This window comes from Phodopus roborovskii, unplaced genomic scaffold, assembly GCF_943737965.1.
Source record: "Phodopus roborovskii unplaced genomic scaffold, PHOROB, whole genome shotgun sequence".
NCBI lineage: Eukaryota > Metazoa > Chordata > Mammalia > Rodentia > Cricetidae > Phodopus > Phodopus roborovskii.
The window spans coordinates 30,657,777-30,677,044 of NW_026126447.1; the positions used below are offsets into that span (position 1 = coordinate 30,657,777).

Here is a 19,268-nt window from a genome sequence, read left to right on the forward strand (position 1 = left end):
TCAAGATACATGGTTTTGTTAGGATCCTGCCTCCCGGTTCATGAGAAGCCATTGTTCTGTGTGAATGATACCTGAGAGAACATCTCAAGCAGCAGAGACCAAATGAAGCCCAGATGAAAACGTACCTTAAAAGATAAAGATAGCTACATTAATGCTTTCCAAGTATGATTCTGCTTAATTTTGGTGGAACGACCTTAAATACACACTTTGAAATGATGCATTGTTGTTGTGTCTTTCTTTATATATCCTCCTTTTAGGGCATGCCCCTCAAAGTCTGTTAATGAGGTAATTGTGGGACTCTTCATCAGGTTCCTCGGGGCCCTGTCTCTTTCCACAGGACTAGTGAGTAATTGCTGTGCCAAAAAGTTTGTTGCCATTGAAACTTACAATACACCAAGAAGACAGTAATTTGCAAAGGTTGTTTTCTTAAAAATCACATATGCTATTTTTTTGGTCATTTAAGTCTATTATTAATATTATTAATAACTGGAGTTAGCCCAAGAGGTAAGTGAACTAGAAAAATAAAGTATAGAATGTTTCTATGTATAGGTATTTCTAAAGGTTCTAAGTCAAGGCAGCTGACTAAGCATCAGGCAGAGACATGGCTTATGGTGTACACATTTAATCTCTGCATCTAACTTCATTTTGTTCTTCAGTCGATTCTTCAGTGTCCTGTTACACTCCAGTCTGGGCAGGGGATGTAGCTCGGTTGGTAGAGCGCCCTCTTCTGATGTCAGTGGGTACTGCAAGCACACAGTACACAGATCCACTTGCAGGCAAAACACCTATGCATGCAAAGTGATAAAAACTAAAATCTTTTTAATAATACTTATTTATGTCTATGCTTGTCTGCATGGGTTTATATGTACCACACATATGTAAGAGCCCAAGAACCTTACATCTCCTGTACCTGGAGTTACAGTTGTGAGACACCACGTGGGTGCTCTGAGCCATCTCTCGAGCCTTCAAAACTTCAATCTGGCATTCTTTCTAAGATATAGCTTATTATTTTTAGTTATGGGGCAGAGTTCACATGAGTGCAGGTTCCCTTGGGGGCGTCAGATTCTTTAGGAGCTGCAGTTACAGTTGTGAGCCAACCAACCCGGGTGCTGAGAACTGAACCCAGGTCCTTTGGAATTGCAGCACAGAGCCATGTGTTACGATAAAGTTCATGGGGGAACCTTGGCGGATTCCATGGCAGGCCAGGGTGACGAAGGCGGAGGGACAAATATGCCAGGCAGACAGAGCTTAGTGAGAAGTTTTATTAGAAACAGAGAGGGGGGAAGGAAAGAGAAAAGAGGAACACAGGGACAGCGAGAGGACAGGAGAAAAGAGGGAGACAGGAAAAGTCCTGTCTGTCCCAGAGGAATAGTGGGAAAGAGAGGGAAATAGAGCTTAAGTGGACAGGGGTCTTTCTTTTAAAGGGGTCCTGAGTGCAGACTGCAACCATGGAACCCTAGGCTGACCAGGGTACTGCCTGAGTGCTTTTTGCCAGATGACAGGCTGGCCAGCATAATGCCTGAATTCTTAGATCCAGACCCTTTGTTTGTTTGTTTGTTTTGTGATAGGGTCTCAATGTGTAGCCGTTGCTGGCCTATTCACTATATAGATCAGGGTGGCCTCAAACTCAGAAATTCACCTGCCTCTGCCTCTTAAGTGCTGGGATCAAAGGCATGTGCCACCACACCAGCCTAAATGTTTTTTTCATAATATGAAAATAATTCTTGTAAAAAGAAGCAGCTGACTTTGCTTACAGGAATGTTACCCTACCTTCTTGCATCCGTGGAATGCACGGCTTCCCTATCAGTTGGAATCCTGCCCCGAGTGCCTCTTTAATCTCCTGTCCAAAGTCCCAGCCTTCTAAGCCATCACCTTCAAAACCTACCAGCTTGGGAGAAAGGACCATTTTAAAGAGAGTGTAGTGGGACTCTTGCAGAAACGCACACAAGTCTGAGACTTTCCTCCCCAGAGCCTTCTTTTCCTTAACCCTCTGCTGAAAACATGTATAGTTAATGCTCTTTAATAAACATCAATTCTGCTTCCTATTGGCTCCTCTTCTTGAATTCTTTTCTGCATGAAACCAAGGATGAGGCTTTACCTGACTTAGGGAACTAGGTCTGCTAAAATCTGGAACTCCAAGCAGGGAAGGACATCCTGTTTAAGTACCTTCTAGGCAAGAATGAGATCCAGGCAAGAGAGCCCCATTCTCCTAAACTTGCTATCGCCTACCCCTCCCTGCTGCGGGGCTTTGAAGTACAGAAGCCTGCGATACCTCAGATAACCGCGTGGTGGCACAAGAGACACCATGTGTATGAGGCTTTTGACCAGCGCGCCTGTCAGGTAGGCGGACAAGGAGTCTGGCATGACAGATCCGCCTGCAGTGAGTGATTTCATGACTTCTCTGAAGCCCAGTTCTCAGAATGTAAGACTCACATCCAGCCAGACTCTCAACAGACAGCACAGGAAGGAATATATCCCGCGGAATTGGTTTCAGTCCCGAAGGCCAGGTTCCACTGCCTTCCAGGTCTGTGTTTCCCATTGACCATCTAGGACAGGACAGATGCCCTTGACCACTCACTGTTCAGTAATACTTGAATGTGAGTGTTTGGGGGCTCTTGGCATCACCCCAACTCATCTCCCTCCTTCTAGGACGAGCACTGTTGGGGAGCCTTGTTGCTAGAACTTACGTTATTGTATATGTGTGTGAGCCACCGAGGGGCTCAGAGGACAATTCTGTGGCATCAATTCTACCTTTATGTGGTTCCAGGAATGAACTCAGATTACCTGGGCTATAAGGCAAGCACTTTCACAGATGACCCCCCCCACCACCACCACACCGCTCCCAAATAGGGTCTCTCTGGGATTCACTCTGTAGACCAAGCTAGCCTCAAACTCAGAGATCTGCTTACCTCTGCCTGGGATTAAATCCTGTGCCAGGATTAAAGGCATGCGCCACCACCGGCTCATTTTAGTTTTTCTTTAAGGGGTTTTGTTAATGTGCTCATTTAGATGAGAATGGCCCCTGTAGGCTCATTTGTTTTAATAGTTGGATCCCCAGGTGGTGGAACAGTTGGGGATGCTTCAGAGATGTAGCCTGGAGGAGGTATGTCACTGGGGTTGGAAGGGCTTTGAGGTTTCAAAAGACTGCCAAAATTCTGGGTCTCTTTCTTTCTCTACCTCGCGGCTGTGTCTCAGTTCTCAGCTACTGTTGCAGAGCCACACCACCTGCCTGCTGCCGTATGCTTGCCCCATGATGGTCATGGACTCCAACCCTCTGAAACTGTGAGCTCCCTCTTAAATTGCCTTGGTTACGCTGTCTCATCACAGCAATAGAAAAGTAACAAGGACAACCATGTCCAAGAGGAGAATCATTTTAAAAGTTCACTTGCATGAGCTTAATGAGGTTTTACTATTCGTGAGCAACCATGTGACCTAATACAGCCCACCTTCCACCCAAGCCCACCCACCCAGGACCCCAAAGTCTCTAACTCGGGGCAAATGCCCAACACACCCTTCTTTTTAAGACAAAGTTTCAGTATATAGCTCTGGTGGTTATGGAACTCAACAGTGTGTAGCAGGGTGAGAGCTCAGCTCATAGAGGTTCACTTACCTATTCCTCTCCAGTGCTGTGATTAAAGGTGTGCTGTGATTAAAGGTCCAGCAAACCACCTTTCTCTTATTATTTACTTATTTTATTTTATGTGTATTACCGGCACATGTGTGTGTGTACACCAAACATATGCTTTGGCCTCCGTGGTGTCCAGGGGAGGAGGAGCTAGAGTTACAGGTTGTTGTAAACCACCTTGTGGGCACTGGGAATTGAACCCCAGGTCTTCGAAGAGCAACAAGTGCTCTTACCTACTGAGCCATCTCTCTAGCACCATCCTTCTTAATCCTGCAGAAAACGTGGTGCACATCTAGCAATAGCATCTGGTCAGCTGTGGCAGGAGGGGTGGATCCCCTTACGTTATTAATTCAACAAGAGGCTGTAGAACATGCTAGTCATGACCCTGGACATCGTGAATAAACACTTGAGTGAGAAAGATACAGGTCAGGTCTGGTTGGAATTGCATTCTATATGGGAAGTGGAGAACAGAGAGCCAGGAAAGGGAAATTCAATTATTGAATACATCCAGCTCTCATAACTGGAAGTCCAGAACGTGGGGAACAAAAGAGGGCATGGTGTGTACCTGAAATCACAGCACTTGGGAGGCTGAGGCAGGAGGAGTGCCTGGAGTTTGAGGTCAATCTGAACTACAGAGGAAGTCGAAGGCTGTCCTGGGCTACACAGCAAGGTATTGTCTCAAAGAAAGTGTGGAGTAAAAGCAGAGGTCTGCGGTAGAGCTTTGGGATAGAAGGCGTCAGGAAGGGCTGACTCAGAGGCCTCTTAACCTTTCTGTTTTCGTTAAGAGACAGGTCTCACTGTAGTGCCTGAGCTAGCTCCAGTTCCTATGCCCAAAGGTGTCCTACTGCCTGTAGAGTAGCTGGGGGGGGGGGGGGTGGTCGGTGTTGCCACCATCCCTGCAGGAGTTAATATTTGACCTGAGACCCGTGGATGGGAAAAGGTGGCTTTGGAAAAAGTGAGAAAGTGTGGACTGGTGTTGTAACTCACTTGAAGAGTGCAGGCCTAGCACACACAAGGCCCCGGTACACCCTAGCCCCTCCCTTACTCCTTGGTTCACACACAGGTCTGTAATCCCAGCACTAGGTTGGTGCTGGCAGGAGAGTCGGGAGTTCAGAGTTCACTACATATGGAATTCCAGGTTGAGGAGATTCTCTCAAAACATGAACTGGTAAAAGAAGCCACAGAGAGACGGCTAGTGCAAAGGCCCTGGAGCAGAAAGGTGAGGGTCAGAAAAGCACAGAGAGGAAGGCGTCTGCCTCATCCAAGCACGGAAAATCTACTGGCTTCAGGAAAGGAGCCTACAACTGACACCGAGTAGGCGCTTAGTGTAGCCTTTGTTGCTACCAGAACCTGAAGTCAGGACAGGGATGTGTGCGTACATGCGTGCGTGCGTGCGTGTTCCCCGGCTGGTTAGAGTGAAACAATTTTAATTTTTTAAAAAGTTGCTTCCTAACTGGTCCCCAGAGTGTATGAGCTATGGGCGTGGGCCACCATGCCCCGCAGGCTCAGGCCCTACTGGGAGGGGGCTAGGGAAGCCGATGGCGAGGGGGTTGGGCCTAGAAACCTGCAAACTTCGCCGAGGGAGGGGAGGAGTCAGCACGCGACGACCAGCGAGTCCCTCCTGCGCTCAGACGCCCCGGCCTGCTTTTGTCGGCGTGTGTGACCTCCGGGCTGGACCTCGTGGCTCCCAGGTAAGGCTGCTCAGGGCTAGGCCCCGGATGTCCCCGTGCTTCTCACTCTGCTCTGCCTGTCCAGTCCCGGGGTGGGGAGTGAGAATCGCTTCTCCGGGAAAGTGGGGACAGTGAGACAGCGGGGCAGGAGCTGCGCTACGTGAGCGGCTGCCCCAGGCAGAGCCCTGCAGGGAGCCTGGGGACCCCGGCTCTCAAGCCCTTCCCAGCCTCCTCCTTCCAACGCTTTCCTCGGTGTCTTTGACTGGGAAGGCGTTTCCATCCGCTTCTTTCCAAAGTTCGCTAGGAAAATGGACAGAATTCTTTTTCAAGTCATTAAAGGTGTTAAGTAATGTACCCTGCTACACAGGGCAGAAGCCACGGTCCTCTTGCCTGCCCTTTGCCTCCTTGAATTCGGATCCCGGTTGTTCCCTCCTCCCTACCCCCACCCCTAGTGTCCCTGTTAACTTGGGCATACTGTTTAAGCAAACTCACATCGAAGAACTTTTAGTGTTGACACGTGGGTGGTTTTCTACATACCAATCCACAACGTGACTTGGGATGCTCACTTTATTTCAGGTGCTGAGAGACGCGGCTGTGCGTCGGACGGAACAAGTCCTGTGCTGCAGAGAGCTGGTTCCACAAGGCACACATTGGGTACGCTGCAGGGTGCTCGTGGGGCACGGAGAAGGGCTCTTTGGAGTGGGATAGAAGTGTCCCAAAATAGGGATGGTGTGTAGCCTGTATTCTAGGGTGGGGCCCTTAACCTAGTGTCAAGTGACTGCATTGAAACTCACTAGGGATCATCACACTAAGGTTTTTATTTTCTTTTTCTTTTTCTTTTTTTTTTTTTGAGGGGGGCGGGTCAAGACAGGCTTTCTCTGGGTATCCTGGAACTCGCTTTGTAGATCAGGCTGGCCTCGAACTCACAAAACTCCGCCTGCCTTTGCCTGCCAAGTGCTTGAATTAAAAGCGTGCGCCACCACCGCCCGGGTACTAGGAATTTAAAACTCCACAATTTAAAACAGGAAAGAAGCCAGACTTGGTGGCTCATGCCTTTAACCCCAGCAGAGGCAGGCGGATCTGGGAGTTTGAGGCCAGGCTGGTCTATAGAGTGAATTCCAGGACACCCAGGGCTACCTAGAGAGACCCTGCCTCAAACAAGTAGCAGGAAATTGATAGGTAGCTCGTTTTCTTCAGCTTGAGGCAAAAGGCTCCCCTGAAGGCTCACTGGGACAGTTTAGTGAGACCCTGTCACACGTATGAGACCTTTTTCTCATCCGAGAACCTACATAGCCCGAATTTTAACCCGAAGCCTTCTAAGAGGTGAAGAACTGAGCAAAACATTTCAGGCCAGGTTTGGCGGCGGCCATTCAATCTGGAGTGATGGAAAGTCTTCCGTTCTGGTTTGCTTCGTCTTGAGGTTTGCTGTTGTATTCTGCCCCGTGAAGTTGCGAAATCTCATTCCTTTTGGAGTTAGTGGTTATGTAGTTACAGTTGGATTCCCAACTGGCTGCAATTCTCTGGCCTCAGCTTCCCAAGTGCTGGGATCACGTGCCACCGATATATGATTTACAGTTTAAATGGATTACATCCTTGGCGCTGTACTGTAGAAAACCTACCTGGGTAGAAAGCCCCAAATTTGCGGGATCAGGCCTGAGGGGGAGGGCGTGACTTCCTGTCTCTGGGAGAGCCAGGACAGCCTTCTTGGATTTGCATTTCTTTGGCTTTTGCCTGACCCCCCTTGTCACCTTGTGCTCTCTTTTCAGATGTTTATTATCATTGCATTTTCAAATTAGCAACTTGCTCCTCCCTCAATTTGCTAGCGGGCAAGATTGAGAGCCACCCCCTCCCGCTGCAGATGTTTATTTAAGGTATATGTAGCTGGGGTGGGGGTGGGGGAGGCATCCTGAGTTCAACATCCAGTACTATATTACTTGTGTGGTATAGGTGATTTTGAGAGAGTCTCATGGAGTCCAAATTGTAGGATTAAAGCCTGGCTTTTTTTTTTTTTTTTTTTTTTTTTTTGAGGGGGATGCCTGATGTGAAACCAGGTTGTCTTGAACTCCTAACTCTTCTGCCTCTGCCTACCAAGTGCTGAAATGGCACACAACCACTGTACCCTGTTTTGATTGACCTATGTCCGTGCCTTGGAGAGGCAAGATGAAGGGCACAGCTGCGAGGCGGCCTTAGACCTTTGGACTTGAGGAGTCACTGCTTTTGACAAAAGCCAGCTTCCAAACTCCCAACTTCAGCCTCTAGTTAGTGCATCTTCCTCCTGACCTTGCCCTTTGTATTCTTGTTGGGATCTTGTCTTTTCCTTGCGTGGACCTGCAGCTGATGTACAGGTTCCACTAGGCCGTGAGATGTTGCGACATCTCATCCTGTGCAGCTTCTTGCGTCCAACAATTTGAAACAGTCTGCAATTTCCCACATTGGTACATCACTCAAAAAGTCCAATAGTGGACAGTGGGTCTTCCGCCAAGTCAGTCACTCAGAAGCTCTAGAGGGCAGATACCTGGTCCAGTACTGGTTTAAATTGTAGCTCTTGAGTCAAAGTGATGCTTGTATTTATTCCCAGCATGTAGGAAGCTGAGTATTGCTATTAGTTCATGGCCAACCTGAACTTCCAGGGAAGCCTGGGGTGCAGGGTGGGACCCTCAAACAAACGTTTTAAGCCAAACCATCAACTACTGAGATCTGTTATTCATTTGGGTCAAACCCAGGGTTTATTTACGATAAGGTCTTGCACTGTGGCAAACTGCCCTTGTACCTTTCTTTAGCCTCCCCAGTGCTGGGGTTACAGCTATGGCCTGGCTCAAAAGATGTACCCCCAACCCCGTACTCTCTAACTTTTATTTTACTGCATGGATGTTATACTTAAGCATGTATCTGTGCACTATGTGTGTTATTGCCTGAGGCGGCCAGAGGGTATCAGAATCCCTGAAACTAGAGGTTTAGATTTGTTCATTTGTCATATGGGTGCTAGGAATAGAACCCAGGTCCTTTGGAAGAGCAGCCAGTGCTCTTATCCACTGAGCCATCTCTCCAGCCACCCCCACCTTTAGTTTGTGGAGGTTTTTGTTTGTTTTGTCTTCCAGACTGTCCTCCAAGTGTAGCTGAGGCTGGTCTTCAACTCTTAATCCTCCTGCCTTCACCTTGTAAGTGCTGGGATTACAGGCATGTGATGAGCCCGGTTCTCTTCCATATAAATGTTTCATGAAGTGTTATTGTTTGAGACAACAAAGAAAGTCATAAAGGCAATGTGTGTGTGTGTATTGCCTTGATTGATATATATATCAATCAGGGAGGCAGGTACAACAGGCTTGGGGGAGCATTCCTCCTTTCTTTTTTTTTTTTTTTTTTTTTTTGGATTTTTTTTTTTTGAGATAGGGTTTCTCTGTAACAGCCCTAGCTGTCCTGGAACTCAATTTGTAGATCAGGCTGGCCTGAAACTCAGAAATCCACCTGTCTCTGCCTCCAGAGTGCTGGGATTAAAGGCAAGTACCACCACTGCCCACTGCTAGGGAATGTTTCTATAGGTCCAAGATACTATCTGATGACAAGATACTATCTTAGCTCTTAGCTTTGGGGTTGGTGGGAGGCTGAGTCTAGTGGAATGCTAAATTAATAGATTCTAAAAGGTTCTTATCTATTAGACAAAGGGGTAGTCAAGGAATGGTGTTCTGGAAGGCTATAACTAGCCCAAGATAAGGTCATTAGCCTCCAGACCTGCAGCATTCCAGTCTTCCCCAGCCCTGCAGCTCTTAATTGGCCATCCAGACTCTACAGACCTGGCTTTGCAGGGGCTCCACGTGCAGAAAAGTGGCCTAGGCTTTTTCGTTTTGTTTCTGTTGATCTCTTCAGCTATATCATTATCTTTTCATGTTTAGTAACATTTTGTATTTTTCTACAAATTTTAACTGCAACTTAACTATAGAAGCTGGAAATAGACAATTTCTGTTTGCAACCCAAGAGGTTTGTTTATGTTAAACAGGAAGTCTAAAAGTTACAGGCTGACTTTGCTATGCTGGAGATCTGAACAGAGAGCCTTGCAGATTCCAGGGGTGGGTGGGTGGGTGGGTGTGTGTGTGTGTGTGTGTGTGTGTGTGTGTGTGTGTGTGTGTGTGTGTGTGTGTGCGTGCGCGCGCGCGCATGTTCTATTACTGGGCTATAACACCAGACCCCCTTTACATTCTTTTTTCTTTGGAGAGGGCAATTTGAGACAGGGATTCTCTGTGTAGTCCTGGCTGTCCTGGAACTCACTCTGTAGACCAGGGTGGTCTTGAATTCGAGATCCTCCTGCCTGCTGGGATTATAGGGACACACTACCTCCCTGGGTGCTTAAAAAACTAAAGCTTTCGTGGGGGCAGGGTGTATTTCAACCAGCTCTACAGACTAGGATGACCTCAAACTCAGATCCATCCACCTGCCTCTACCTCCCGAGTGCTGAGATCAACAGCACATACTGACACCATCTGCCTGCTTACAACTTTTAAATGTAGCTTTGGTTTTGTTTGTTTGTTTTTTGAGAGAGCATTTCTCACCACAGCTAAAATGCTTTCATTAAAGACAAAAAGCCAGGGGACTGGAGAGATGTCTCAGTGGTTAAGAGCACTAACTGCTCTTGCAGAGGACCCAGGTTCAATTCCCAGCACCCACATGGTAGCTCACGCCTGTCAGTAACTCCAAGATCTGACACCCCCACACAAACATACATGCAGGCAAAATACCAATGATTTATTGCAGCGCTGCAGTGACCCAGGACCACTGCCTTAGATACTGTGAAGCTACACCCAAATCTGATGATTTTCTTCTTGGCAACACGGTACTATTTACCACACCTTGCCCCACATGATCTTGATATAAACTTGCTTGATGCCAATGGGCTTGATTGATTTGCTAGTATTTGCTTTAAAGTTGATTTGTTGTTGTTGTATCAGGCTGGGCCTGAAATTCAGTAGTAGCCAAGCACTTGCTTAGCGTGCACAAGGCCTTGTGCTCTAGCACCTGACCCCCAAGGAACTGCATCTGTCCATTTATTTATGTGATGAGTATTTGTTCATTTATTCATTCATTTGGTTTTTTGGGACAGGGTTTCTCTGTAGCTTTGGAACCTGTCCTGGAATTCCCTCTATAGGCCAGGCTGGCCTTGAACTCACAGACAGAGATCCACCTGTCTGCCTTCTGAGTACTGGGATGAAAGGTGTGGGCCACCCCCTCCCAACTCTATTCTTTTTTTTTTTTTTTTTTTTTTTAATCTAACCTTCATATTGTCTAGCCTCCTATTGTTACTGAAGTATTTCCTTTTTGATCTTCTCTGGAATTCTGGGGTTTGGATATAACTAAGAAAACTTTTTTTTTAAGGTCAGAGTTAGTAGCATAGGCCTGTCTCTATTCCCAGCATTCGGGAGGAGGCAGGTAAAGGACCAATGCAGGCTTGGTTCTGGCAATTTCTAGACCAAAGTAAAACAAAACAAAACAAATTTGCTCATTTTGCATGTTAATTATGAAGATGCAGTCTCTGCTTTGACGTTGTTCCTTTGGTTGTTGGTTCTTGAGACAAGGTCTTGAGGTGTATCCCTGGATGTAGACCGGGCTAGCCTCAGCTAAACATCCTCCTGCTTCACTTTACATGTTCTGTGTCTTAAATGTGTTTAATAATTACATTTTGTCTATTTGTGTGTGTCCATGTGTGCATGTATGTCAAGGCAGGAGTAAGTTCTCTCCCACCATACAGATCCTGGGTGAACTCATGTTGCGCCTTCTATATCTTATGTATATATATTTGTTTGCTTCTGGTTTTTTTTTTTTTTTCTGTGCATTGGTGTGAAGGTGTCAGATCCCCTGGGACTAGAGTTACAGACAGTTGTAAGCTGCCATGTGGGTGCTGAGAATTGAACCCAGGTCCTCTGGAAGAGGAGCCAGTGCTCTTAACCACTGAGCCATCTTTCCAGTCCCATTGTTTCTGTTTTGGTTTGTTTTTTGTTTGTTTGTTGTTGTTTTTGAGATAGTCATTCTGTAATCCCCGGCTAGTCTATTGGAGCAATCATCTTGCTTCAGCCTCCCTAGTGCTGGGGTTACTGTCCTGAGCCTCCCTGCCTGATCTAAATGGAATTGGGGTGAGGTGTCAGTGCATACATAGAACCCAGGGCCTTTGCAGGGTGGGCAAAGCCCCCTTGACTAAAACCCCATCTGCCTTTGTTTCTTTGTGTATAGCATAGGAAGTGATATTGGCTCATAGACTCATTTGTTTTGCTCCTGGATTGTGATAAGAACACGAAAGTATGAATAACTGCAAAGAATCTTAATGCTTTAAAACTTTTTCTCAAGGACTAGGGATTCAGCTCAGCATGGAATCCTCACCCACAGTGCAAAAGATCCTAGTTTACGCAAAAATAAAACTCCAAACATTGAACCAGGTGGTGGTGGCACATAATCCTAGTATTTCAGAGGCAGAGGCAGGCAGATCTCTGTAAGTTCGAGGCCAGCCTGGTCTATCAGGTGAGTTCTAGGACAGCCAGGGCTAAACAGAGAAATCCTGTCTCCAAAAAAACAAATAAAGAAAAGGAAAGAAAAATCTAGGCATTGTATGTACTGCGGGTGTGGGCCTCTGGGAGATCAAGGCAGAAGGTAAGGGTCAGAGGTTAAAGGTCAGCCTCAACTATGTAGCAAGTTTCAGGCTGGCTGAATGAGAACCCGATCTCAAACAATTTTCTCAAACAATGTTTTGTTGTCATTGTTGCTGCTTTCACAAAGAAAGGTCCCACACACCTGTGATCCCAGCATTCCAGGGGCAGGAGGAGGAACTTGGGGCTTCCAGGTCAGCCCAGCATACTCAAGGAGACCCTTGACCCAGGAGCCCTGGCCAAGTTGTTCTCTGATTATTTTTGGTTTCGTGGTAGGCATCATCTTTGCAAGAACTATTTCCATTTGGCCCTGAGTGTTTCCCACAAGCCTATGCTGCCAGCTTGGCTGACAGCCCAGTGTGCCGGAGCTAGTGGCAGGCACCTTTAGGAGACAAGGGCTACTTAAGGGAAGAAAGCAAGAGAGACTGAGATCCTGGTGTCTTCCACCTTGTGACTGAGTGATGAGCAGACACAGCCCCCACAGCATCTACCATGAGATGCGCTGCCCCAAAAGGCCTAAAACATGGGGCCAAGAGAACCCTTTTTTTCCTTTGAGCATTTTGTGAAAGTAATGGAAATTTAGGAAGCCAAGTTGAAAGACCTGCTCCCATCTTTCCTTCCCATTCTGGCGTGTCTACACGCTAAGATACAGCCTTGCCGGTAGAGCTGTTTGGTTTCCATGGAAGTGGTTGTGGGTCCTCCAGGTATCTATGATCCTTTGTCTGTTTTCTGGTTCTAGCCCTTGAGCCGTTAGTCCTCAAAAATTCCATGACTTTTCAGGCAGTGTGAGTATGGTTTGCTGTGATGAGCCAGCAAGGTCAGTCTAGATTCCTTCCCAGCTGCTGTCTTCTGAGTGGGTATCTCAAGCAAGAAGGTAGATACTTATGGTTAGTATAACAAACATTTTATTTTGTTATGCTGAGGGCCGTCACACAAAGGTCACACTCTAAATTCCTAACTACTATCTTAAGTCTGTCTCCCCAAGGCTGCTCACCTCTGTATCTTAGCTGAAGGTCAGGTCCAGTCTCTTTAACAGTAGTCTTTGATTTGAGTGTCAGGTTCCTGGGGCATAGATTGGGCCTGTGGGATCGGGGAAGAGGACTAGAGTTTACTTTGGCTCGTTCTCAGGTTGACCTCAAAGCTGTTTTGTTGTTTTGCTTGTGGTATGCCTCTGCCTCCTGAATGCTGAGATTAAAGGCATGTGCCACCACTGCCCTGCTAACATAGTTTCCTTAAGCATCTTCATTCTTACCAAGTTTCTCGACAAAACTCAGAAAGTAAACTTTCATTTGTTTATGTTTCAGGTGACTTTTTTATTCTTTTAGGATTTTGAACTAGTTCTTTCCTGGAGAAGAAAGTGCACTCCGGTATTAGTGCCTCCATAATGTCTGGTATGCAATCAAAAGCAGCCAGGCTTCAAAAGGAACACAAAGAAAAGCCGCTAGCAGACACCGAGAGGGAAATGGCCGCATCAGAGGATTTTAAGTACAATGACGTATCGTCGGTCATGATGAAGAAGTTTAATGCCTTAATGGAAATGCAAGACATGATGTTTGTAGAGATGAGAGAAAGCCTTAAAAATGATCTAAAGGAGATGTTGGTAAAACGCGCACCACCCGAGCTGAAGAGTTCGGAGCACAGGAGAGCCCAGCAAGAAGGAAAAGAATCAGCCGCAGAACGGCCAAAGCAGGGAGAAAAAGTGGAGGAGGAAAGTTCTGGAACAGATGACACTGAAAACCTCACTGTGAAAAGTGAGGAAAAGAGCAAGCTGAGTAGGAAGCAGGACAAAAAACAGCACAAGAGCCAGCGCGGCGGCGTGAAACCATCGCTAGAGAGGGCAGGAGAAGCCCTGCATCGTCTAGATGACAGGTGTAGAGACGGCAGTGGCCAGGTGGATGTTCTAGGAGAGGACCCGAAGACTGGGGAGGACAAACCAGCCAAAGAAACAAGACATCAGAATAAAGAGAACCCCATAAATGCCTCCGGAGAAGACAGCGTGCCGCAAGAGGGAGCCATCCTTAGGCTGGCTGCTGACTTCTCATCAGCCTCACTGGATATCAACAAGCGGTGGGGCAGCATCTTCCGCCTTCTGAAAGAGAAGGAGCTGGAACCTGAGCTGCAGTGCTCAGTTAGGTTAGCCTTTAAATGTGACGGCGAATCAAAGACCTTCTCAGACCTTTACAGCCTCCGGCAGTTCACCAGCACAAACCCTTTCCTGAGAGAGTTACTGAAAGATGTGCTCCCACAAAACGAAGCAAGACATGGAGGAAGAAATGGGCTTCAAGAAAGACTGGTAAGCATGTTGGATTCAGGTGTAAGCGCTGGTGTAATTTTTTAAAAAGCATAATGTGGAATTTTTAATTTTAGCGAATTACATTGGGAAACAAAAGTACGTTGCAAGTTTGAGAGATGAGCAGGAGATTAAGGTCTGTTCCATGGGGGTTCCAGAAATTGATTGGAGAACACTTACGTTAAAATGTAAGGGTCAACACTAAGAGTATCTTTTAGCTCATTAAAAAGTGGGCATGTACATTGTACATCATGTGCCTGCCTTGCCTGGTGGCCTCAGGCAGAAGAAAACATCAGATCCCCATGGTGCCACCCCATGTGGGTACTGGGAACTGAACTTGGGACCTCTGCAAGAGCTCTTAACTGTTCAGCCATCCTGAGCCCTTACGCCATCTTTTGCCCCGTCTGCTGACTACACTCAGCATCTCACTCAACCCTAACTTAGCCTGAGTGGGTTCATATTTATTGTTCACTCTGATTTCCTCCCCTAAGAAGTCTTCCGTTCATTTGTCTTTCATTACTTACTGGTTTGTAACTGTATATATATTTTTTACATCCCTACTTAGGGGTGGTATCAGCTGCAAGTATCATCTTCACAGACATGGGGCCTTGCTATGTACCCCAGACTGGCCTCATGCTTAGTTGTTCCTACCTCAGTCTCCTTGGTGCTGGAATTGTAGGAGTGTACCACCACATCTGCTCTGGTCTCTCTTTTCTCTTTTTCCTGGTACATTTTGATTTATTGTAGAGGTTCTCTGTTATATGCACACTGGTGGTACCATTTCATGAACAAAAGGTTCCCTCAGCCATAAGATTTTATGGGTAATCTGATTGGTCTGTGATTTTGGTTTGCATTTTCCCATTAATATATCTTAGTTTTAAGGTAAATTTTGTGAACGTTATGTTTTTTTTTTTTTTTTTTTCATATTGAGGTTTTTTTTTTTTAAGTTTTTTATTTTCATTTTTGTGTGCATGATGTTTTGTTTACATATATGTATGTACACCATGTATGTGCTTGGTGCCTGAAAAAGAAGGGATGTCAGGTCCCCTGGTCATGAGCTTTTGTGTGGTGCTTGGAATTGAACCCAGGTCCTGCAAGAGCAAGTGCCCTTAACCTGTGAGCTATCTCTCCAGCTCCTCCCACTGAGATTTTTAACACAGCTAGAATTTGTGTAAAGTTGGACTCAAACTTCAGTGTTCAGTTTCTCATTTGCTCACTATTTTATTTTTTATTTGTTGTTTGTTTGTTTTGATAAAGGCTCTCATTAGCCCAGAGTCTCTACTCTTCACCCTAGTACTCCATCTCTGAAGTGCTGGGATTACAGGCACAGCACTATGCCCATCTTTCGGTCCCTATCTTAAGAATATAAGGCTGGGATGTAGCTCAGTTGGGAGGGTATGTACTTAGCATGCACAAAGGCCTGGGTTCAATCCCCAATACCACATACATCAGGCACGGTTTCCCTGAATGGTGTGGGTGATGGCTGAGGTATGAAGATTGACATGGCAGCCTAGACTATTAGTGACCCTATCTCAAAAAACAAACAAACAATCAAAAAAGTTGAAATTGTGGGCTGGCAAGATGACTCAGTGGGTACTGGTGCTTGTCATACAAGCTAGATGACCTGAGTCTATACCTGGGACCCACATGGTAGAACAGAGAACTAACTCCTTACTCTATATGAATGTTGTGCCACCATCACACACACACATTCAATTAGGTTAAATTGCTTTTGTGTCATAGGGAAAGGTAAATGACCATTAAGGTGAATCTGGGTCACCAGGTCTTAATTCTATAGGGTCCTGCAAAACATGAAGAGTGATCATTAACTGTGCTTAATCAGTCACATGTGACACATTACATACTAGGGATTCAGAAGGTCAGAACAGGCAGGATCTTGTGGGAATTTGTTCTGAATACTGCAGAAGAAGCAATTTGTTAGGAACGTTATAGGAAACAATCTATTTGGGGGTTCATGTCTTTGAGAACAGGTGATTGGATGTAGGGGTCTACCACTATCCTTGTGGGAGCAATACTCACCATACACAAGGCCCTGAGTTTGGTCTTCACCACAGGAAAAGGTAATATATTTAAGCAATTTCATAGATATTCGTTCATTGTCATGGCAAGCACATTAAATTTAGAGGGTGAAATAGAAGTTTTAATTCACTGAAAAACATGACTTAAATAACTTTTTTAAACTTCTAGGGTAAAACTCTAGGAGACACAAAGCATGAAGCTAGAAGAATAGCAAGAGATAGTCTGAGCTTCCTATTCATCAATGAGGTAAAAGTTGCTAGTCCAAACACGAAGACTTCTGAAGAGGAAACATTGGAGCAGAAGGATAAAGACACTGTCAAGCTGGAGAGGCAGGGGGCCTCGAGGGCAGAGGAGGGAGAAGAAACTTCAGAGGGAGAAGCCTCAGAGATGGGGGAAGAAGAGGATTCAGAGTTGGAGGAAGAGGGCTCAGAGTTGGGGGAAGAGGAGGAGGAGGGCTCAGAGTTGGGGGAGGAGGAGGAGGGCTCAGAGTTGGGGGAGGAGGAACAGACCTCGGGGGAGGAGGAAGAGGCCTCTGTACTCCATGAAACACAAGGCTCAACTTTCCAGGGCCTGACTGTGGTACAAGAGCATGGAGTTGAGAAAATCACCAGGAGTAGTGAGGAGATTGGTTTGATTAGTTTGATAGTAGATTCTGAATCAGAAGAAGGAAATTTAAAGAATTCCCAGACCAAGAAAAAGGAGACCTTCTATGGACTTAGAGAACTTTCCTTTAGCTACTTGGTTTGGGATTCTGAGGAAAAAAAGCTGGTCAAGTGCCAGGAGGGAGGAGCAGCTGCCATGACTAGTCAGGGAACTGGGACACCCTGTCTCACCCTGTACTTGGCTTCTCCATCAGAATCCCTACAGGCAGGCAGTGATGGTCCTAAGAGCCATTCACATTCAAAGCTGAGCGTCCCGTCACAAGTCACTCCACTTTTAGTGAACATGGAGAAAGGGAGATACAAGGCTCTGCAAGCAGAAGAGCTAATGGCCAAAGAAGCAGACTTGATCCATGAAACTGAAGAAAACTTCAGAAGAAGTGTGATCAGTACTATCAGACAGATGCAAAAGGAAGTTGAAGATATTAAAAAACTTTACTTCTTTGATGTCTTAAATATGAAAAGTTCAATGGATGATCTGAATTCCTTGGCATGCATGATTGAAGCGAGGGTGAATGAGCAAGAGGATGCAGTGGAGGGACTGACCAAGGAAACAATGCAATTGGCCAAGGAGATCGTTGACAAGGAAAGGCTAAGGGAGAGAGAGGATAGATTGCGGAGCTCCAACATCCGAGTGATAGGAATCCCAGAAAAGGAGAACCGCGAGAATGGAGCAGAGGACATCATTAAGGAAATAATAGAAGAAAACTTTGCCGAGCTGGAAGACCCGAGTCTCGAGATTGTCAGTGCTCATCGAATCCCTAATGCAGTGGATGAACACAGACTCACACCCAGACACATCTTGGTGAAGTTTTGGAGTGCTGGTGATAAGCAGAAAATCCTAAAAGCTTCTAGAGCAAAAAAAGAAATAACCTACAGAGGGTCAAAAATCAGACTGACAGCTGACTTATCACCTGGCACTATAGATGCCAGAAGTCAGTGGTCTGGGATCATAAAAATTCTGCAAGAAGAAGGCTTTCAACCCAGAATCCTTTATCCTGCCAAACTGGCATTTGATTTTAAGGGTAAAACTAAAGTATTTTTTGATATTGAAGAATTTAAGAAGTTTGTTTCTGAAATACCCTTTTTGAAAGAACTGTTGAGCAATCTACTTTAGCTATCTTGGGTGCTTTCTGTCCACCAAAGTACATCCAAAAACCAAGTAAAACTGGACAGTGAACCATCACGTCTCTGTCTAGAAGAGTGGACAGCTGCCTTTTTTTCTTTTCTTTTTCTTTTTTTTTTTTTTTCAGGGAAAGGAGGAAGCAATGCACTACCTGAGCTAGTGTTGGTTGAGCTAGTGTATGTGGCTTTTTAAAACAGCTACCTACCCTGGTGAGGAAGGACCTTCCCAGAGTAAGCACACACAAGCAAAGTGCTTGAGGCCGCAGTGGGGTGGGAAATGTCAGAAAAGAATGGCCTCATCGTCTGACTGAACCAACACACTATCGTTTGTCATGATGAGAGTTTTTATATTAAAACTTCAAGTTTGACTGTCATATGTCTACGTACTATTCCTACTCATGTTTTCAGAAGTCCCCCGCCATTGCTGTATATCATCTAAGAACCTCTATAGTTCATTGCTTCAAGCCGTCCATTGGAGTCTTTACCTTAAGTGACAGTGTGTGTATAGATAGTCCTTCGTTTGAAATTAATCCATCTTCCCTGGGGAGGCACTAAAGTCAAAATGCTTTGTTTTGCAATGGTTTCTAGCAGTCCTAATTGCCCTTGAATCCTTCTGTGTAGCTAGGATTAGCCCCTTGCTTCAGCCTGCACAGTGTTGGAATTATGAACTTTGCTGGGGGGGGGGGAGCGGCTATTCTATGCAATGAAAATTGTGTCTAATTCTGGGACAGGCTAAGGCAGCTGATCAAGCCATGCCATCTTATGAGGTTGGGAAGTCTACAGAAGATAGTGCCAGGCACCCTGATTTTATTTTTTGCCACACTGGGGATGGGGTCAAGGGCTGGCCACTGCTCTCTTACTGCACTGCCACTCAGACCTGACATAAATGTCAGGTGTAAAAGGGAAGCAATCATTCTTGCTGCTGTGTTCTCTCTCTTCTAAGTTTAGTTTTTGTTTTACACGTGTGCTTCTGTACTATGTGCATGCCTGGTGCCCTGGGATGCCCTAGGACTGGGGTTGCAAAAGATGGCAAGCCACCCAGTAGGTGGCAGTACTTGAACCCAGGTCCTCTGGAGGAGCAGGGAAGAACAACCAATGCTCCATCTCTCCAGCCCTGTGTTGTCCCTTGCTATGTTGCTTTGCTTTGAGGAAGGAAGTGCCTCCTTGTCCACTTTTAGGTGCACCACCTAACAGATTACCACAAACTGGATGGTTAGTAACATGGTTAGTAAC

The 19,268-nt window shown here is 46.0% G+C and overlaps 1 protein-coding gene across 1 annotated transcript; it reads left to right on the forward strand.

The window, feature by feature from the left end:
• Positions 1-13,305: 13,305 nt before the first annotated feature.
• On the forward strand, positions 13,306-18,027 carry L1td1 (LINE1 type transposase domain containing 1). The gene is made up of 2 exons (XM_051187973.1): positions 13,306-14,214; positions 16,819-18,027. The coding sequence occupies exons 1-2, from the start codon at positions 13,306-13,308 to the stop codon at positions 18,025-18,027; spliced, it is 2,118 nt and encodes a 705-aa protein (XP_051043930.1).
• Positions 18,028-19,268: the final 1,241 nt, after the last annotated feature.